Below are 21,671 nucleotides of genomic sequence, written 5' to 3' on the forward strand. Positions count from 1 at the left end.
TGCTGTGAGCTGAATTCCTTTCTTCAAACCTTTCAGATTGATCATCCAGCTGGACCTTTGCTGGCTTTGGTTTCAGCATCACCCTCAAACTCCCAACTGAAAGATTTCTCTTGATCTTTCAAGCTGCAGGAAATCCTGCCCAACCCCAGCATGGTTAAGTCCCTCTCTGAGGCTTGTCCAGCTAATGAACAGACAAGTGACACTCATTCCATAACCCCGGGTGTCTTCCTAACCTCCCTCCCCCTGCAACTGTCAGCCTCCCTCAAGTCTCTTGAGACCCTTTTCAGCTATTACCACCTTCTTCCCCCTCCAGAGGTAAGTACTCTCCTGATTTTTATGGCAACCACTTCTCTTTATATTTTTATTACCTGAACTTGCATCCGTAAATAACATGGTTTCCTACTGCCTTATTTTTAATTATACATTAATAGTATTATATCACATGTATTGCTTGGAGTCAAGGATTCTTTGGTCTAAGAGCATGAAAGATACATCTGAATTCCTCTTGTGGTGCAGTGGAAAACAATTCCGACTAGGAACCAAGAGGTTGCCGGTTCGATTCCTGGCCTTGCTCAGTGGATTAAGGATCTGGCATTGCCCTGAGCCATGGTGTAGGTCACAGACGAGGCTCAGATCTGGCATTGCTGTGGGTATGGTGTAGGCTGGTAGCAACAGCTCCAATTAGACCCCTAGCCTGGGAACTTCCACCTATTGCGGGTGTGGCCCTAAAAAGACAAAAGACAAAAAAAAGAAAATAAATAAAAGATACATCCATGGAGTGAATTGTGTTCATTTTCATTACTATATGTTGTGATATGAATATTCAGAATTTTACTTGACTCCTCTACTGCTGATGGGCTTTTGAGGTCTCAGTTTTGGACTGCCATGCACGGTGCTGCTATAAACACACCTGTTCTTCTCTGAAGGTGTGCACGGCTACTTGTTTGTAGTGGGTACATATTTCAGGATGACCACTGCTGAGCCTAGTGTATGTGTGTTCAATTTCAGTGGATAATGCCCAGCTACTATCCAAAGTGTCCAAACGGAACTTCCCACCAGTGGTCTTATGAGAATGTCCACTGCTCCACATCTGAAGAGTCAGTCATTGTAGCACTTCTAGTGCCCGCATAGTATCTCATTGTGGTCACAATTTGCATTTTCCTAATAACTAGGTTCAGGATCTCTTCATATATTGTTGGCCATCTAGATAGTATCTTTTATGAAGGGATTTTGCTATGGATTATTTGTTTTTTCCTTAATAATTTATAGGAGTTTTTTGCTTTGTTTGTCTTTTGTCTTTTTAGGGCTGCACTCACGGCATGTGGAGGTCCCCAGGCTAGGGGTCTAATGGGAGCTACAGCTGCCAGCCTACACCACAGCCACAGCCACAGCCACACCACATCCAAGCCGTGTCTGAGACCTACACCACAGCTCACGGCAACGCTGGATCCTTAACCCACTGAGCAATGCCAGGGATCGAACCCACAACCTCATGGTTCCTAGTCGGATTCATTTCCTCTGTACCCCAATGGGAACTCTTATAGGAGTTCTTTATATATTTTGCATACAAGCATTTTGCCAGTTTTACTTAATGCAAATTTCTTCTCCCTCTTTTATTCTCTTTAATGCTGCTTTTTTGATTAACAGAAGTTCTTAATGTTAGTGTTCCTCAGTGTTTCCAATTTTTCCTCTATAATTTGTGCTTTTTGCACATTTAAGAAATCTTTCCCCACCTCAAAGTCCTCCAAGTCTTCTCTTTCATTAGCTTCTGAAAGTATTATTGCCTTGTCTTTCACATTCATATAAACAATCTCCCTTAGATTAACTTTTCTGTATGATGCGGGTTCAGGGTTAAGTTTAACTTTTTCCATATTTATATCTAGTGCAAAATACCATTATTTTCACACTGCTCAGCAGTGACACTCTTTTCATCGATTAAACTCCTTTGTGTGGAGGTCTGCTTCTGGCCTCTTATTTAGTTCATTAGCCTATTTTTGTCCCTATTCCAGCATTTATATGTAAATATTAAAAGCTACTTATAAATCCCCACAAAAATTTATGAGGATTTTGGACTGGCTTGCACTGAGTCTACAGGCTTCTTTGGGGAGAGTTGACATTTGTACAAAACTGAGTCTGATAACCCATGAACATGGTCTCTACTGATTTAGAGCTTCATTGTTTCCTAATTAATACGTTCAGCATTTTTCCATGTAGAGATATTATATAACTTTCAAAAGGTTTATTCTTTTTTTTTTTTTTTTTTTTTTTTTTTGGTCTTTTTAGGGCCGCACCCGTGGCATAGGAGGTTCCCAGGCTAGGGGTTGAATTAGAGCTGTAGCTGCCAGCCTGCACCACAGCCACAGCAGTGCTAGATCCGAGCTGCATCTGCGACCTACACCACAGCTCATGGCAATGCTGGATCCCCAACCCACTGAGCGAGGCCAGGGATCGAAACCGTGGAAACCTCGTCCTCACGGACACTAGTTGGGTTTGTTAACCACTGAGCCATTATGGCAACTCCTAGATTTATTCTTTTTTTTTTTTTTTTGTCTTTTTGCCTTTTCTAGGGTCACTCCCGCGGCATATGGAGGTTCCCAGGCTAGAGGTTGAATCGGAGCAGTAGCAGCCGGCCTACGCCAGAGCCACAGCAACGCGGGATCTGAGCTGGATCTGCAATCTACACCACAGCTCATAGCAACACCGGATCCTTAACCCTTGCTCGAACCCTGAGCAAGGCCAGGGATCGAACCTGCAACCTCATGGATACTAGTCGGATTCGTTAACCACTGAATCACGATGGGAACTCCCCAGATTTAGTCTAACATTTGATTATTTTGGGATGCTACACAAAACATAAAGTTTTTAAAATATGAAATTATTGCTATTACAGACTAAATTTGTTTTTGTATATTGACATTGTATCTAACAATCTTGCCAAATGTACTTAATAACTGCTCCTAAATTAATATTATTTCTTTTTTATTGATAATATAATTGACATACAACATTGTGTAAGTTTGAGTTGTACAAGAGCTGAGAGCCTGAACCCCTTTCGCCTTTCCCTGCCAAACATTATCTTCAAAACAACAAAACATTTGTTTTGTGGTCAATAACATATAAAGAAATGTCATATGCATTGGATCCAATAACACTGTAAAGCAGGTGTTACTAGTCCCACTTTACAGGAGAGGAAATGATACATCATAGCAGAGAAGTGACTTTGTAAACTCAACCCAGCAGGTGGCAAGACTGTCACATGAACTCAGAGTTACTGCCTTTCCTCTTAGGTCAAGGGGTCAATACTTAAATGTAGATAGAAGCAAGAAGAAACTAAAAATACACACAGGCACACACGTAAATATATACTTACCCACCTAGTTATAACATGTGACTACCCCGGAATAGACTGGTTTCAGAAGATGTACACAAAACCAGCTACGTTATTTTGTAATCACATCTTGACAGCTATATAGTTACTAAACCTTGGACAAAGAAAGAGTGGAAAAGTAGAATAAAAGCGTAGATTGAAAGATCTCACACGGTGAGTTTAATCTAGTTTAAGAGCGTGGGCTTCAACCTAAGCTGGAAAGGATGCTTTGGAGAAACAGAACCAACAACGCATTGACAATGGGAAGTCCTACTTAGTCCACCACGACCAAACAGCTCTCTTGATAGTCTTAAAAGGTAAATATGAACACATTAAATCTACAGTTAAGATAGCAAAAAAGCACAAACATTTCTACCTTTTGGGGGGGGCCAATTTATAAGTTTTTCGACAGAGAAAGTTGCAATTACTTTCTCCAGTCTACTAAAAAAATTCCAAAAATATGTGGGAATTTATGTTGGGAAAGAAAAAGGAGGAAAGACCATCTTCTGAGGGGTTGCAGTGAGGGATACATGAGATAATTGACATGAAAGGCCTTCCCAAATTATAAGGGATGTTTAAAGGCTATTTATGGTCTCCAACATAACACCGTAACATCTCATTAAAGCTTCTGTTGTGATGATCTTAAAAAAGTTGTTGCCCATTTCATAACATGATAAGCCATACAAGAGATGAACAACTTACAAAATATCCTAAAATTTGAAAAATACTTAAAACTTCAAAATACCATTACATTCATAATCTTTATAAGAAAATGAGACACTAAAAATAACCTTAGGCAAATTCACCCTATATATATATGACAGAGGCAATTTAGTACTACTTTTGCTCTAATTTCCAAAGAGTGAATCTATCTATTTGTTCTTGGGGATTTAATTGCTTTCCTTTCTTTCTTTTTTTTTTTTCTTTTCTGGACTGTACTCGTGGCATATGGAGGTTCCCAGGCTAGGGGTTGAATCGGAGCTGCAGCTGCTGGCTCACACCACAGCCACAGCAACACCACATCCGAGCCACCTCTGTGACCTACACCACAGCTCAGAGCAACACTGGATCCTTAAACCACTGAGCAAGGCCAGGGATTGAACCTGTGTCCTCATGGATGCTAGTCAGATTCGTTTCTGCTGAGTCACGACAGGAACTCCTTAATTTGCTTTTCCATGAAGCTACTCTGTTATATCTCCACCAGTGCTGACAAGTTAAATTACCAGGACCTTGGGCTGCAGGGGGTTTGAATATTGTTGCTGTCGTGGATCAAATGGCTAATCCTCTAACACAGGACATAGTATATTTCCAGACTAAGCACTAGATGCCCTGGATTATGGGGGCTGAATGGTTTCTTGGGGTTAGGGGGTGACTGCAGGTAAAGAATAGCACTGGGCATGTCAAAATTCATTAGAATTTTTGACAAGTGGTCTGTATGCCTGTTCCCCCACTGCCACCAAGCTGGCCCTTCTACTGCTACCCTGCCTTTTTATCATACTATCTGCTCTCCAGTTTCTCCATACTGTTCATTAATTTAATATAATTTAATTAATTTTTGCTCTTTAGGGCCACAGGTGTGGCAAATGGAAGTTCCCAGGCCAGGGGTTGAATCTGAGTTATAGCTGCTGGCCTATGCCACAGCTCATGGCAATGCCGGATCCTTAACCCGCTGAGGGAGGCCAGGGATTGAACCCACGTCCTCGTGGATACTAGTCAGATTCATTTCCACTGTGTCACAAGGGGAACGCCCCATCCATTAATTTTAAATTGAGATTCTGGAGATGAATTGTAGCTGAGAACACATTGTGTGTGTGTGTTTCATCTCTGTTCTTCTGTTCTCCCTCCTGGGTCCCTGAGTGCCCTTGATCAGAGAAAAGCTGTCTTTAATTAGGCCTGAAAGTTTTCTAACAGGTAACATTTAGATTGGTCATGTTTAAATAAATCACAGATACCCACTGGTCAACAGAAGGTGCAAATCAATGGTGTATGTTTTTCATGGGCGTGTGTGAGGTTGGGTGGCAGGAGAGCCCAGCTGGGACATGAGCCAGTTCTGGCTGCAGGACACAGACGTATCATTAAAGAATAAAGGCAGTCAAGGATGTGTGTTCTAGAGTTTACGGTCTGGATACGCCGTGTGTCCTGGGAGATTAAAAATGAACTTAGATATCTGAAAGTCTAAGCTCTAAGAAGCATAAAGCTGTACCATCCAAGGAGGGGGAGAGAGCAGGTACAGAGACAAAGGGGTAGGCTGACCTGAAGGAGCTGGGTTTCCCAGGACTGGAAGGACAGACGCTGATGGGATCCCTGGGTACAGGGAGCTTCTAGAGTGTGTGGCACGTTCTCAGGGTCGGCACTGGGCAAAGGGACTGGGAGGAGAGGACAGGGAGAACCCCAGAGCCACTGGCTCAGAAAGGAACGCAGGGATTTAGACAAGGAGCATCTCCATGGCAACCGTGATGGTCTGGAGACCAGGGGCCCCTCCCTCACACCTCAGGATTCTTGAATTTAATCCAAAGAAGGCGCGTGATCTCCATTCCTAATGATTGCTGTTTGATTTCTCACAGATCCAGGTAGAAGGGAACAATCCCAGACTTACTTCGTTTTGGATAAATAAATAGGACATTTCTCACATATTATTTTGAGAAATTTAGAGGGCACCCACCCACCGCTGCTTCTAAGAAGGCAGAATCTGTGCCAAGGGGCCCTGCCTTCTGCCTTGCCACAGGGGACCGGACAAGCAGTTTAATGTGATCGGGGTAGCATGGCTTGAAAAGTCCAGCCAGGCCACATAGATTGCTTTGCTTTCCATAGCACGAATTAAGGAGACAGAGAGAAGTGGCAGGGAAGAGTGGGCATGGAGCCAAGAGGTCATGGAGAGTCAGGACGGGCAGGCCTGTGAAGGAGTGCAGGTTATGTGGCAGGGAACTGAGTGAGGGGAGGAGGCTGGTCAAGAGGGAGAGGACAACAGAACACAGGAAAAACAGAAGCAGAGGTGAGAGGAACTTGATGCCTCTGGGAGAAGAGAAACCTTAGCACACCACTTTCCAATCTGATTTCCGGTTCCTGTGAGATCTGTACTTCATCTTTGATCATGATGCACTGTGAATCCACTCATCATTTTTTTTTTTTTTAAATAATGGAACTGCTGCTTAGGATGACTTGAATGGGTACCTGTTCCTTGTACCTCAAACAGCCCATTCTTTTGACTCAGAGCAGAATGCGTAATTGTACCCATATACACCATGGCCCTAGACTTTTCATCTAGTGTACCCAGCCTAATTCCATATGGAAGTTCCCAGGCAGGGATTGAATCCGAGCTGCAGCTGCAACCTACACCACAATCCGGGATCCTTAACCCACTGTGCCACAGCAGAATTCCTAAAGTCATCAGTCCAAGTCTTTCAACCAATACCTATGGTTCTGACTTTAGGAGACAATGCGATTAGAACATGCGAGGCTTAAGGAAACACAACCAAGGAGCTGACAATCAAATTGAACGTTCTGCCACTTTGGGGGCAACTGCAATGATTTAGGTCGCTGTATTCCAGACCATCACAGGAAAACTGTAACAGACAGAAAATGGGCGTGACCTAAGGTGAATGCAGGGCCAGCTCTCACACATCCTAACTTCTCTGATTCTCAAAGAATAGGATCAGCAGTAAGTTATAGGACTAGTTTAAGTACTACAAGGTTATAAAACACAGACTCTTTGAGTGGACTTGCTTTGAAGGCTCAGCACAAGAATACTCAAAATTATATCCCAACAGCAAAGCAGGTTTTCCTCTGAAATTCATATTTCACGGTATTAGTGCTATGCATTAGAAATGCATTTTTTTTTCTTTTTGGCCATGCCTGCTGCATGCAGAAGTTCCCAAGCTAGGGATCAAACCTGCGCCACAGCAGTGACCCAAGCCACTGTAGTGACAACAGTGGATCCTTAACCTCCTGAGCCACAGGGGAACTCATTTCTATTCTTGCTAACAAAGAATTAAAAGAGTTTTGACTAGGACCCTAGGGGAAGGGAACTCACAAAATCTATACTGGATATTCTATTTTTAGAACTCATATCTATTTTGAGAGGTGTAGAAGGGGGCTGGGAAGACTTGGCTTCAGCTGACACCAGTCAGGGAAACTTAGTCTCAAAATATCAAATCCCCTTTTTATCCGAACAGTGTAACGCTCAGTTACAGCTTCCCCCTCCTCATCCATTCTTACCACTGGTGTTTTTTTGCATGAAAGTTTGGCCCATAATTTCACAAAGTAGTTTCTGTCTGTTGAATCCAGGGACTCATGCTTACTTGCAATTCTAAACTTCCTGGAAGACTTTTCCGATTTCAGCTGAGGTGTCGTAATTTCTACTAGAGGAAAAAAAAAAAAGTTTAAAGGCATAAAATAGGATAAAGCAACTTTTTGCAGTGAGAGAAATGTTTTATAACTGGATTTGCTTCAACACAACACAGTGTATACTTAAAAGTCTGTGCATTTCACCCTGAAAGTGAGATAACTGAAAACATATATGTCTTAGAATACGATGAAAATGATTATTACTCAAAATTATAAAGTCACCCACAGCATCTCGTAGACACATCCTGGAAATATACTTAGTGCTCAATTAATACAGACTTACGAATGGAATTACAGGAAATAAAACATGGCAAAGATAACGGCTTCCAGATACATACCTACAAAATCCCCTTTACAATTAATTTTCATTTGACCACATTGCCCTAAAAGGCTAGAATCATAAAAGAAATGTTTTTTAAATAAATGCTAAGCATAAACTTTAAAAAAAAGAATGGAATGGATGATGAGGTCACTATTTAATAGAATTTATAGCAAAGTAATACCTAATGCTTCCTTTAAAACGCTAGAACGTCCAGAGACATAGAATATAAAGAATCTAAATTTCTCACATAGAGCAGGCCTGGGTGTAAATACTTTTGGATATATTGGGCCATCGATACTTTCACTGTTGCTATAAAAATGCCAAAATAAATCATCTCCACATGTACCACCAGCCAATATGGCTGGCTGAGCAGATGTGGGAAGCTGGCTCCACTCACGACAAAGTAAACTCTGGATAACCGAGAACAGAAGTTTGTTTGTACCACATCGCAAAGCTGAAACCAAGAAAGAAACATTTCCGGATGCTGGAGCTGAAGCGAAGATTCCAAGGCGGAGGAGCAGGAATGGATGCCAAGAGGTCAGAGTATCTTGGGGGCCGAGGTTTCTGGACTGAGCGGTGAGGCCAGTCCCTGGGCGCTCAGTGTGCAAGACCTGGGCTCTGATTAGGCGAAGAGTTGCAAGGGAGTGTCTGGAGATCTCAGCCCTCAGACCTCAAGATGTAGCCTGGACACAGTCACACTTGGACTGAGAGTGGAACCACCTGTAGGAAAGCAGACCTCCCATCTTGTGCCGTGGGCTGGTGTGAAATCTCAACTTGAACTCACACCAAAGCGTGTGGCAATCCTGAGCCAATACAAACAAGGTAAAAGCTGTGGCAGACAAATAAAAGTATTTAACCACGGCAGGGACGTCTAAAGCTCTACAGCCCAGAACATGTCTTGACAGAAGGGGGAGAGACTCAGAAGATGCAACACACGGAGGAACAAAATCCACAGCCGAGGACTCCCAGGTAACAGTGCAGTCCGAAAAGAAACACTGAAGTAACTATGTGCATAGCAATTACAAATAGGAGACAACTGTTACGTGGAAACATTCTCTGTACATCTTCACCATGGAAAAGCCATTCAACCCATATTGGTTGCGCACCTGCTATGTGCCAGGCGGTGCTCTGGGTGTAGGCGATACAGCAGTAAATAAAATGTCCTTGACCTGTGGGATTTACATTCTAATGTTGGAGACGGACAAATTACACACTAGATAATGTCAGGTAGAGATAAGTGCAACGAAGGGCCAGGCAGGTGGATAAGGAGACAGAAGAGTAAGAGAAGGCGTGATGGTCAGAGGAAGTCCTCTCTGAGGTCATGACATCTGCACAGGGATCTCAAGTCATGAAGAGGGAAGGCGTTCAAATATCTGGGATGAAAGCACATCAGGCAGAGAGAGGCTTTGCAGGAGGACCCAGAACCATGCCTAACACAACTGAGTCACAGTACAGAATTCAGCATGGCTGAAACAAGCACACAGATGAGCTAGAAGGGCTGAATTCCATGCTCATCAAACAGACAAACAAAAAACCCCAAATACTTGTCCTTTTGGTGGGACTCTAAGAACAGAGCATTATGAAAAAGACCAGATGAATTTGAAAAAGTTAAGATTAAAGTTTGAAGAAATAGAAACTATATTTATAGAATTTCCATAGAAATGATCCTATATGTATATAAGCTTATTTAAAATAGAATACTTGGTGCCTTTTTCTAGCTTTCTCTCACATAAGTCTTTTGCACTATAATATAAACAAATCAAGTTCTATCCAATGATACAGTGCAGCTGTAATTCAAGAGTTTAATGTCTTAATGCTTCTCAGCAATGAAACATTTTGGGTAAAGGCAATGTGCTTAGATTACTATTAAACTATATTGTAATGCCACCACTGTAGTGACTCAACTCCCATAATAAAGAGTTTCGTACTTTCTTAACATAGTCTCAACCGTCTTAATACATTAATGGACAAGAGCGCTTACTTCTCAATTAAAAAAAAACCCATAATTACCAAGCTTATGATACCCTGCAACAAAGTTTCTTAAAGTGACCTTCTTCAAAGTATCTAAGTTAAAATCCACCTTGAGGCAACATTAAATATGCATATATAAAAACATATATAAAAATTACTGTACGGTCCAGAAAAATGAACAAGTTCTTCAGTATAAAGGTTAAATGGACTTAAATACCATAAATGCATTTAATGATTCATGACAGATTTTCAAGTTATTTTGTAGATTAGTATTATTACCAAATGCAGGAAATACAAAAGAAATATCTGGAACAACCAGAACTGCATCTCAAATTAATTCAAAATAACTTAGACCTTTTATCTAGACTTATATCCCTATCAGTCAAATGACTTTGAAATTATATTTGTATAAAACATTTTAAAAGAATAATCACAAAATCCAAACAAAATAACAAATGCAGTAGAAGCCATGTACCTAAGATAAAACATGAGTACGTGTATTTCATAACACATTTTCATGCAGACTAAATAGGGCCTTTACTGAAAAAAAGAGTGGAGAAAAGAAATTATGCTGATGACCTGATATTATGGGTTCCCAGCTATTTCAATAACTAGTAATAAAATTAGAATTTGGGGGTCAGATTGTGACATTTTGAAAAATAAAAATCCCCCTCCCCACCTTTTTTTCTTTTTTGGCCACCCTGTGCCCTATGGAGTTCCCAGGCTGGGGATCGGGTCCAATCCCTTTGTGCAACAGTGGGAACTCCAAATCTCTGTTTTAATAACCAATTTTTCTTCAGTAGTAACATTACTTGTACAGCAAAGCAACGAAGTTACTCCCTTGTCCAAAAACATGATGCTGAACACTTTTAAGTATACATCTTTTGAAATTTAAATAAAACCTTGCAAAAAAAAAAAGAAACAACACTAGAGTTTGTCTCTCTATGAAAACACTTGGAAATGGGCTTTTATTTTCAGACAAAAGTTCTCAGATAGCTAGAATCATTCTTTTTTTCCCACTCCAATGAGACCTTAAAAAAATATTTAGGTAGTAGTGAGGTTTTTGTTTTGTTTTGCTTTGTTTTTGTTTTTCTGGCTGCACCAGGGTACATGCAGAGGTTCCTGGGCCAGGGATTGATCTCACACCACAGCAGCCATCTGAGCCACAGCAGCGACAATGTCAGATCCTTAATCCACTGAGCCACAAGGGAACTCCAAGTACACAGACATATATAAAATGTAAATGGCTGTAAAAGCCCCTGTAAAAGAGTCTCAGTGCTGAAATATGTAACCATAAAAGACCCAAAACATATTAAAACACAATAATCTGCTACACAATTTAAAATATTTATTTATTTTTAAATAGGATCGTTACATAATTTGTAGTGGAAAATTAAAGGAAACGCTCAGTTCATTAGGAAGTAGTATCATAAAACTGAAGGTGCTGAAAAAAGCCATTTATTCCCCCCCGGGACAGAATTAAATCTTAAAAGTCTTGTGTAAATGTGCTTCAGAGAAAGGAACAAGAGCAACTACAAAAATAATCATTTCACATAATATCCATAATAATTTTCAATAGCAAAATAAGCATTTATAGTAAAAAACTACCATATGAGTCCAAAAAATATAGCCGTAATATTCACATTATACATGGTAAGATGAATACATTTACTAAACTAGTTTAACAGTAAAGTGCTATATTTTTGAGTGTCTGATCAAAGGCATAATCAGCTATTTCAACAGAGAGCAGACTCTACATCAGGACAAAGGAAAGCATGTGAATGTGTCTTCTCACACTGAGAGAATGAGCTACAAAAAGAATGCTTCTTTCCTGGAGTTCCCATCGTGGCGCACTGGTTAACGAACCCAACTAGGAACCATGAGGTTGTGGGTTCGATCCCTGGCCTTCTCAGTGGGTTAAGGATCCAGCGTTGCCGTGAGCTGTGGTGTAGGTTGCAGACGCGGCTCGGATCCTGAGTTGCCATGGTTCTGGTGTAGGCTGGTGGCTACAGCTCTGATTCGACCCCTAGCCTGGGAACCTCCATATGCCACAGGAGTGGCCCTAGAAAAGGCAAAAAGACAAGACAAAAAAAAAAAAAAAAAAAAAGAATGCTTCTTTCCATTGAACTTCATCCTGTGAAATGTCCTCAGCAGAGGTGAACTAAGGGTTTGATATTTGTACACTGTATCCGGGACGTCCTAAATGAAATATATAACAACAGTCCCTGGAATTTCAGATTGTTTTAATGGGTGAATTTATCATGAAGTAGTTGTTGGACAATTTGAAGGAAACAATGTAGGAGAGAGAAATTTCAAGAGTGGAAACTTGATGCGTAACATCTGGATGCAGAGAATTTGGGAAGGGGAGAGGAAGTGAGAAGGGTAGAAGGAAAAACAAGATGGAAACATTTAGGAAACTTGAATATACACTAAAATTTTCCTCTCCTTTGAGCAATGCATTTTTCTGGGGGGACAGGGCGCTGCAGGTGCAGCCTATGGAAGTTTTCAGGCTAGGGGTTGAACTGGAGTTGCAGCTGCTGGCCTATGCCACAGCCACAGCAATGCCACATCCCAGCCGTGCCTGTGACCTACACCACAAATCGGGGCAATGCTGGATCCTTAACCCACTGAGCAAGGCCAGGGATCAAACCTGCATCCTTAGGCGTACTAATAGAGTTTGTTTCCACTGAGCCACAGTGGGAACTCCGGAGCAATGTGTTTGATAACTAAATATCTGATGTGCTTTCCACCCGACCCTACACTGCCGCCCTGCCCCGAAGTGTGGCCTTTGCTTGCAAGGGCGCATCCTTTAAGAACATTTTCAAAGATGTTTCATCTTTGAAAGGCATCTTTTGTCACTTCTCAACCAAAGACATCTTTTGTCTTTCTTTCCTCTGCTATCTTTGTCCTTGGAAACCAAGGGTCTTTAGATCTGGTCGTTTGTGAAAAGCTTGTCTGTGTTTCAGCACACAAAGAGCAAACAACATGCCCACTATCTGGTAATTCATTCCTGAATTAAGTAACTTAATGGCATTTACCACTAAAGCAATCTGAAACACAGAATGCTTGTGATGTTATCAATGACAGGGTAACAGGAAAAATAACAGACATTTATTGGGCAAGTACAATGTTCCAGGTGCTACTATAAGTCTTTTCCATGTATATCCCAAATCAACTTTATAACAACCTCAGAACTTGTCTCCCCACTCAATTCTCTTAAGCCGCAATGATGCTACCTGTGAATCAGGCTACCAGCGAATTATGACCTGAAAGACTCTCTTGATCTCAGTAACATTTTACTGAACTGCAACTTCTTTCCAATATTATTCTGTTTAATTAATTCTCTTAATTCAATCACAGTTGTCAAAAATTTTAAAAGGATTTTCAGAGGAGACTATGCCATTTGCCCAATATTCCCACCTAGTTTGAACAGTGTTTTCCTATTCCAATTAAGGACAAAATATTATTAAAATATTTTTAATGATTTTATTTTTTCCCTTATAGTTGGAAAAAATTTTTTTTTGCTGCTTACACGTTAATGCTAACCAACACTCATATAAGCACTGAATGCGTTCCAGGCATTGTTCTGGATGTTTTTCAATATATTAACTCATTTAATCCTCAAATAATCTTGAGATAGGTCCTATCATTATCTCTATTTCACACATGAAAACTTTGTAACTTGCCCAAGGTTAGACTGCAAGTTAGATTGCACTGGAATTAGAAATTCCAATGATAATTTTGACTTTTGGTGTGATCTGAAATCATGAAATTCTAAGGCTACAAACTTTAAAAGGTCTCCAGCTTTTGTTAGTCACATCTGCTCTCTCTCACAATCCCCTTTGAGATCAACTATTTGGTGGTCTAACATTATTAATCAGTAACACAAAGAAATAGTCTCCTCTTATTTTCATCTCTCAATGAAAATAGTAAAGAAATGCAAACTCTAGAATGATGTCCTCGAACGGAACTGAGCAGTTAATCAAACACATTTATGGACACCCTCTCCTAGTCCTTTCAGAAATGATACAATCATCTGAAATGGAATTTAGAGGAACCTTTATAGGATCAAGGTGATTTTCAGCATTGTCCTGGAGCAAAAGGAAAGGGAACCAGCCAAGTACTTAGTGGTCAAGACACTATCAAGATCGTTTTGAAGCTGGTTTTTTTAGCTTTACATAAGAACTTTATATGATGTATAAAATTTTTCAATATACCTTATCCAGAGCCCAAACACTGGCAAAAAGCATAACTGCCAATACACTGAATTCTTCTATTGTCACGGAAAATATTCAGTATAAATCATGCCAACCCAACCCAACCTACCTCACTGGAAAGCAAGGACAGCAGGGAAGCATCTGGTCATAGGCCTCTAGGAACAGCACCAGAGCAAAGCTCCAGAGCACTCAGCGTAGGATTTTTCAAATTGCAGATACAGAATAAACTGTGAAATCAATTTAGTGGTCATGACCAGCATTTTTAAAAACTAAGATTGAGCAAAAGTATCGCATTACACTTTTGTTTCCTGTGTGTGTCTATGGGTAGGTCATGATATTACGAAAGGCAGTCCTAGTTATGGGTTCTGGACGAGACACTTTGAAAGCCCCTGATCTAATGAGTACTAACTGTGTGACATTTTCTAGTACTAAGCTCTCTATTTAATGAAACAGCCTGCTGGGTTCTTCAGAGCTGGCAAGAAGAGCCAATTGTAGTGGACAGATTATAGTTAGAAAAGGAACCTTAAATTTCAGCCAATCCGACTAATCCCCCAACCTAAGGAGACCTTCTGTAGATTCCATCACAGAGCATCTATGTTCTGGAGAGAGCCTGTTTGCTCCTCCGTATATGACTCTGACTCCTAGAAAGTTCTTCCTTATGCCAGATCAAAACAGAACATGAGAACTGAATTCCATGTTAGTTTTTCTGAATAAACAAAGGTTCACTGTAGAAAATTCACAAAAGACTAAAAAGCACAAATGAGAAAATAGAAATTACCATAATCTAACAACCTGGAGCAGACCAGCTAGAACCACTTAACCTGTCTTCTTAATATGTGACAAATAGTTTCCTTGTCGACATGAGTATAAGGGCAACGTACGCTGTACCAGAAATGGTTCCCCAAACTTATTTTTTAAATCCCATCAGATGGCTAGATTATTTCCAGATTTTATTATAAGGACATTAATGGGAACATGCTTGTACATGAATTATTTCCTTATGGTCATTCTTGCATTAGAATTGCTGGGTTAAAGATACCCAACATTTTAGGCTTTGACAGACACTGCAGAACTGTCCCCAGAAAAAATTGTGCTAGTTTACTTTCTCAGTGATGACACAGAGAGTGCATTTATCCTTAGTCTCACTAACAACAAGCATTAATTTGTCTTCTATCATTGCCATTTGGGGTACCCCAAAAAAGTCTACACTGTTTTGACTTATTTCAGTGATAGTGGAAGGTAAATACCTTTTGACAAATTTGGGAACCATTTTTACTTCCTCTTTTTGTAAATTACCCAACCATACCCTTTGTCCAATTACCGTTTGAGGTTTGAAAATAATTGATTTAGCTCTTTAAATATTTGAAGAAGGTTCTTGGCGCCCAGTGGAACTATTATCTCTATTGATTTGAATACCAGGTGCCAGACATTTTGAAAAAGCTGAAGATTGTATTAGCTAATGGAGTGACTCAAGCCCACAATGTTCTTTTCTTTCCCCATAAAGATCACTTTTCTGAGGAACAGAGCAAATGAAAGCGATAGGAACTTTGTAAATGTAGACGGACAATGACGGTTTTCAAATATTTATATTTTATAATTAAAAAGCAGACGTTTCCCTTCTACCAAGAAAACCAATAACAGCAGTAGGACCTCTCACCGGGGAGGAGCTGGCCATCTTTTCCACTCCTTCCCTTGAACCACAAACAAAATGCTGTCCAGCTGCACTCAAGTGGAGATGTTTCTACCACCCAAACGCAAACACAAACCTGACACTGTCATGGGCGCCAGGGGAGGGCGCTAGAGCGTCTTCCAAGTCAAACGAAGGGAAATGGGGCATCTCGCTTTGCCTGAGAACCCTAATGAAAATGCAACCCCACGTGCCTTAAGGAGCCTCAGAAACAGTTGCCCAAGGAGGAAATCAAGTAAGTTTCTCAAGTCTTTCACTTAAGGGAGATATTCGTGCCTCTAAAGTGCCCCATACGGAGCTCATAAAGAACGGCTGGTAACCTGATTCTCCTCCTTCCACAGTCTGTACTCTCCCTGCATCTGATCCGAACAGCCTGAATCTGCCCATTCCACCCAGAATGCCTTATTTCAGGCCCTTACCATCTTGTCAGGACTGATGCAGCAGTTTCCCAGCCATCCTTGCTGCCACCTGTATGGCTATCCCTCATCAAAGTTGTCCTCTATGCCAACTCATCTTAGAGGACAGATGCCTCTAAGATAAACAATTTAACCATTCAATGGCTTTCCATTTTAGAACATCAAGTTTTCAAGCTCATTAGCATAGCACACAGTGCTCTGTGGGCTCACAGACACGTACAGCTCTCCTGACATTTGGGTCCTTAGAAGATGCTATGCCTGTTCCTGCCTCTATGCTTGGACATATGCTAGTCCTTCTTCCAAGAGAACATTCCTTCCCCCTCGTCAGTACTGACTACTCAGCAGCCTGGATGACTCAGCTGAAGGATGACTTCCTCTTGGAAATGCTTTCTTTCTTTTTCTTTTTAGAGTTGCACCTGCAGCATATGGAAGTTTCCGGGCTAGAGATCCAAAAGGAGCTACAGTTGCTGGCCTACTGCCCTCCTACACCACAGGCACAGCAACTTGGGGATCTGAGCAGCCTGCAACTTACACCATAGCTCATGGCAACGCCAGATCCCCGACCTAATGAGTAACGCCAGGAATTGAACCTGCATCCTCATGGATATTAGTTGGATTCGTTTCTGCTGCACTCCAACGGGAACTCCCTGGGAGTGTTTTCTGACCCAGTTCTCATCCCAGTCTGAATTCAGTGTCTTTCCTTAATGCTCTTATGACATTACAGAAAAGTGAACACCTGGGTTTTTGTCTCTATTGGATGCTAAACCTCTCCTAGCGTGCTTTGGGGCCTCTGGTTGCCATAATCACGTGGTGTTGTAATGAACCCCCTTATCTGTCTCCCTTGAGAAAAGAGAGCACTCCTTGAAGTGTCCTGATCATCCCTCTCTGTGTGCAGCAGCTGTCACAGTGGCTGGCATATAGGAAGTACTCAGCGCTTACTGCTGAACTTGAACTAGCTTAATAAAAATAAGTTATGATATATTTAAAAATTCATCTTTTTAAATTTTGCTTTGGACAAACCAGATAAATGAGAGGATAACTGCTAGGAAAACATGGCGCTTCATTATACAAAAGAGTCCTGCATCCTGGATTATAAAAATATCAATTTGGAGTTCCCACTGTGGCTCAGCCGATTAAGAACCCGACATAGTGTCTGTGAGGATGTGGGTTCGATCCCTGGCCTCACTCCATGGGTTAGGATCTGGTGTTGCTGCAACCTGCAGCGTAGGTCACAGACACTGGCTCAGATCTGGCGTGTGCCATGGCTGCGGTGCAGGCCCGCAGCTGCAGCTCTGATTTGACCCCTAGCTGGAGAACTTGCATATGCTGCAGTATAGCCATAAAAAGAAAAAAAAAATCAATCCCTCTATTGTGCTGGAAATAACACTTGACATACAATTTTTGTGGACGCATGCCTTTTGTGTAAGATAAGACACATGTATACAGGCATGTAGTAATGTGGTTACATTTTTTGGGGGAAAATTCCCGGGCCAGGGGAATGAAGTCACAGCAATGACAACATTGACGTCATGACTGCTAGGTCACCAGGGAACACCTAGTTACATTTTTAAAATACTGGATGCCAAACACAGCTTAACATGCTGCTGAATACAGAGTAAGTACTCAATAAATAGCTTGTAAAATTTTAAGAGTCAAATCTTAGGTTGGCTGCTTTGCCTCAGTTATTCCCTTTTGTGTGAGTGTAAGGCTCACAGGACTGAACCCAATGAGTATGTCTAAATGTGACCCTGTCCCCAGCCACAATAGATTGGTCAGAAGCATCTGACCCACGGGGGCCAATCAGAGTCTTTCCCTGAATATGTACTTTTAAATCTCACAACCAAGGAGCATGTGTGCTAATCTCTTCTTAGTAATAGGAGTTGCCAGATGTAAAACCAGATAAGAACGTTTAAGAGCTGCTGATGGTCATGATTCCTGCCATTGGCAGAAACTGACGCAGAGTCCTCACATCCTAGAGAATAAAGCGGGGTGGAGAAATAACACACACGAGAAATGAAGACAGCCCTGGAGATGACAAGGGTCTAGGAGACAAGAGTCCAGTAGATGCCAAACACACTGGAGATGACGAGAGAACGAGTTGGGTTCAGAGACGGTGCCCAGTCTCGCTCCGGTTCCGCTGCCCCTCTGCCCTCCCTTCCATCTGGTGGTGTGAGACCACCCTTCTAAGGGATGCACAAGAGCTGGCTCAGGCTGAGTTCCTACCACTTGCCAGCCAAAGAATCCTGATGGTACACGTAGATAAATGCAAAACTGATTTGCCTGAATTTTTACCCCACTCTTCTTTCAAGCAATTCAACCAAACGCTTTGGCATAATGAAGGCATGGGCTGATTCACATGAGGTTCCTGTTCAAAGAGATAAGGAAGGGCTTCATTTCAAACAAAGCTAAGTTGCAGGCAGTAGAGACCAATGCACATTTGAAGCACAGTGTGGTGGGCATAAAAATAGCACTTGTCCCTTCCTCCCACAAATTTATTGTGGGTTTGGGTCTTTGGGGGAGAGACCCAGACCCCAAACTGCAAAGACTTCCTTTTTCAGCATTCTTTGCTTCGGGATCCCTACATAATGCAAGACGCACAAGAGAATCTTCTCATCCACAAGTGAATTTTTCGAAGGGCAACATGACATGCTTCAGCCAGAACCTGAAATCATGTCAGAATCTGGGTGAATCTGGACGCAAAGGCTCCTTGCCGCACCGACCCTCCAGGCAATGACGAGCCACAAAAGAGGCTCGGGTTGCACAGATGGGCTGCCTCCTAAGAATCCAATGGCGGGTCCCCCACTCACACTGACTCGGGGTTGCAGAGGGCAGCTGATGTACAGACACAGCGCCCTGGCCACAGCTTTCCATTCTGGATGGCACCACTTTAGGGGTACAGATGTTTATGACCTGCTGGCCTTGGGATGGCTTACACCTTGATGCTCTGACTGCCCCTAGCCGCAGCCTTCCCTTCTGGGTGCCCTGCTCCTCAGCAGCCACCTGCCTCTGGGGTGTGGCCAGGCTGTTGTCCCTTGGTGCTCCCTGGTGTTTCCAAGTGCGTCTCTCCTTGGCTTGCTGCCTGGAAGTGCTGTCCCTTTGGACAGAGCTTCCTGTGGTCCGACTGGCCCCCTGATGGGCTTGTGTCGCTTGGACAGGCTGCTGGCGGGGAGCCATGCCATCCTGCTCCGGGGACCTGAAGTAGTCTCTGCCTTCTGAGACCTTCCCCTTTTATGAACCTCGTTTCTTCGCCCTGGATGCTCCCTGGGAGCAGAAGCCTCTGGTGTGGATCCGTAGAGGCCTCTTCACTCTGGAGAGGTCTCCTGGGCAGCGGTTGACCTTCTGGAGGTGGTTGATCACTACTGAGGGTAGTTTTATTTTCTTGAGATAATCCTCCAGAATTTTCTCTTTCGGAGATAGTCCTTTTTTAGACACAGTTGCCTTCTGAACCAGGTCATTGGGGGTGCTTGGCATGGGCCTTTTTTCCAGAATAATGTACTTTCTCCCCTTTCTCTTCCTGTATCTGGGCATCTTTAGGCAATGGTTCAATGCGGGCTGCTTCAAGAATGTCTGGTGTATGATCTTGTCCTGGCTGGTTCCTCTGAGGGCTACTGGGAGGGTTGGGCTGCGGGCGGCCAGCGTTACTCTGGGATTCTGACTGCAATGCCTCCTTGTGGCCTCCAGGTGGCGCCCTTTGCAGCTGTGCAGGCCCTTTAGCTGTCTCTCTGTGGAGAGGGAGTTTTTTTTTTCTAGCTCCTCTCTGCGGCACCAGCTCTTGATTTGGGGGCGGGGCCTGGATATCTGGAATCTTCTTGCTGGAGGAGTGGACTGCCTTGGGAGCTTGTCTTTCCTTGGCAGGCTTCAAATCATGACGAGCTGCCCCGGTGTTGTGTGGCAGCTGCTGTTCTGAGAAGGGAGTAGGAATTCGAGGAAGCTTGACTCCCTGAGCCGCCTCTTCCTGGGGCGGATCGGGGGCGCCTGCGGTGCCTGCTCCTGCACTGGGGGACTGATCAGAGGGAGTTTCACCTCCCTGACTTTCTCCCCCTGGACTTGCTGGGGACTGGGGCCCAGGTGGGGGCTCAGATTGCGAGGCTGTTTGGAATGCGGGGGGCTGATGGGAGGCAGTTTACTGGGGTCTCCTTCCTGAGCCAGCGGGGGTTGCTCTGAGGCTGGTCCTGGAGCCTCTCCCCTGCTGGGTGAGAGCAGTTTGGGTATGGGCCTTGGGCTCTGGAGGGGAGCGAGGACCCGGGGCTGGGGCAGCCTGGTGGGAGCCAGCCGGCCTTTGGGCAGCACCGTCACCGGGTCTCCCCTGTCCTGGGTCTGGCTGGTGTCGGTTGTGTCTGGGGGATGTGGCAGTTCGGGGTAAGGAGTGTCGGCCCGGACAACTTCTGCTTTGGGGAGTCCCTCCTCCAGAGGTTGTTGAGAGTCCTCCGGAGGTGATCCAAGCATCTTGGCTTCATCAGGGTGGGAAGGATCTCCTGGAGGACGGGGACTGCGTGGTGGCTCACTGGTGGACCCAGGTTCCTCATCCTGGGTACCCTGGGGGCTGTGGGATGTTGGGCCAGACCCCTGCGGAAGCTCAGGCAGGGGAGGGCGGGTGGGGGTGACCTTGGCCTCTCCTGACTCCTCATCCTGGTCTAGCTGAGGGCCTTGGCCTGGCTCTGGGTCAGGGTGCCCAGAGGCTCCCTGGGAAGGAGCGGGGGAGGGTGGACCTCCTTCACCTGCCTTCACCTCCGAAGTCTGGGCCTCACTTTCAGGGAGACTGATGGTTACTGTCTCTGAAGCAGGACCTGCTTGCGGAGCATCCTCTTCCTTCTGGTTTGGGGCTAAGTCTTGGGCCAGCTGGGCAACACCAGTCACCAAAGAGCTGGGTTGTGGAGGAGGCTCGGCGCTGACACGGCTACCAGGAGGAAGCTCTTTTTGAGGGTTAGCTCCCTCCTGAGTCAGCTCTTGGGTCTGGGAGGGAGCTGGGCTCTGATTTTCAGGGAGTTTTGCAAGAATCTGCATTCCAGAGAGATGCTCTGTTATCTGGCCATCTGCTTGCAGTTTTGCCAAGCGCCTTGGGGATGGGACCAGGTGTGCTGGCACCCCAGAGGCAGTCTTCTTGCTAGAGGGAGCTCCTGCTTGAACATAAAAAGAAGTTAGCTAAAAATGTCTTAACAAATACAGCCATGTAACTTTAGGAATTCTTAACAAAAAATATTGTTCCCTTTTTTGATGTGCATAAGCCTTTTTGAAAAAAAAGATTTCAGTGATTTTATTGCTTTTTTTTTTTTTTTTTCTTTTTAGGCCCGAACCCAAGGCATATGGAAGTTCCCAGGCTAGGGTCAAATTGGAGCCACAGCTGTTG

The 21,671-nt window shown here is 43.3% G+C and overlaps 1 protein-coding gene across 3 annotated transcripts in view; it reads right to left on the minus strand.

Annotated features, from left to right (window-relative positions):
• LRGUK (leucine rich repeats and guanylate kinase domain containing) overlaps positions 1–21,671 on the minus strand; it is a 117,722-nt gene that overhangs the window by 24,278 nt on the left and 71,773 nt on the right. For 2 of the 3 annotated variants that reach the window (XR_001302322.2, XM_013985615.2), the window contains exon 16: positions 7,583–7,725. Coding sequence is in view for 2 of the 3 variants with exons in the window: in XM_013985615.2 (XP_013841069.1) it covers positions 7,583–7,725 (143 nt within the window). In the remaining variant the exon portion in view is untranslated. The remainder of the gene's footprint in view (positions 1–7,582; positions 7,726–21,671) is intronic. The other variant, XM_003134660.5, reaches the window with a different exon arrangement.

This window comes from Sus scrofa, chromosome 18 (genome assembly GCF_000003025.6).
Source record: "Sus scrofa isolate TJ Tabasco breed Duroc chromosome 18, Sscrofa11.1, whole genome shotgun sequence".
NCBI classification, from domain to species: Eukaryota; Metazoa; Chordata; class Mammalia; order Artiodactyla; family Suidae; genus Sus; species Sus scrofa.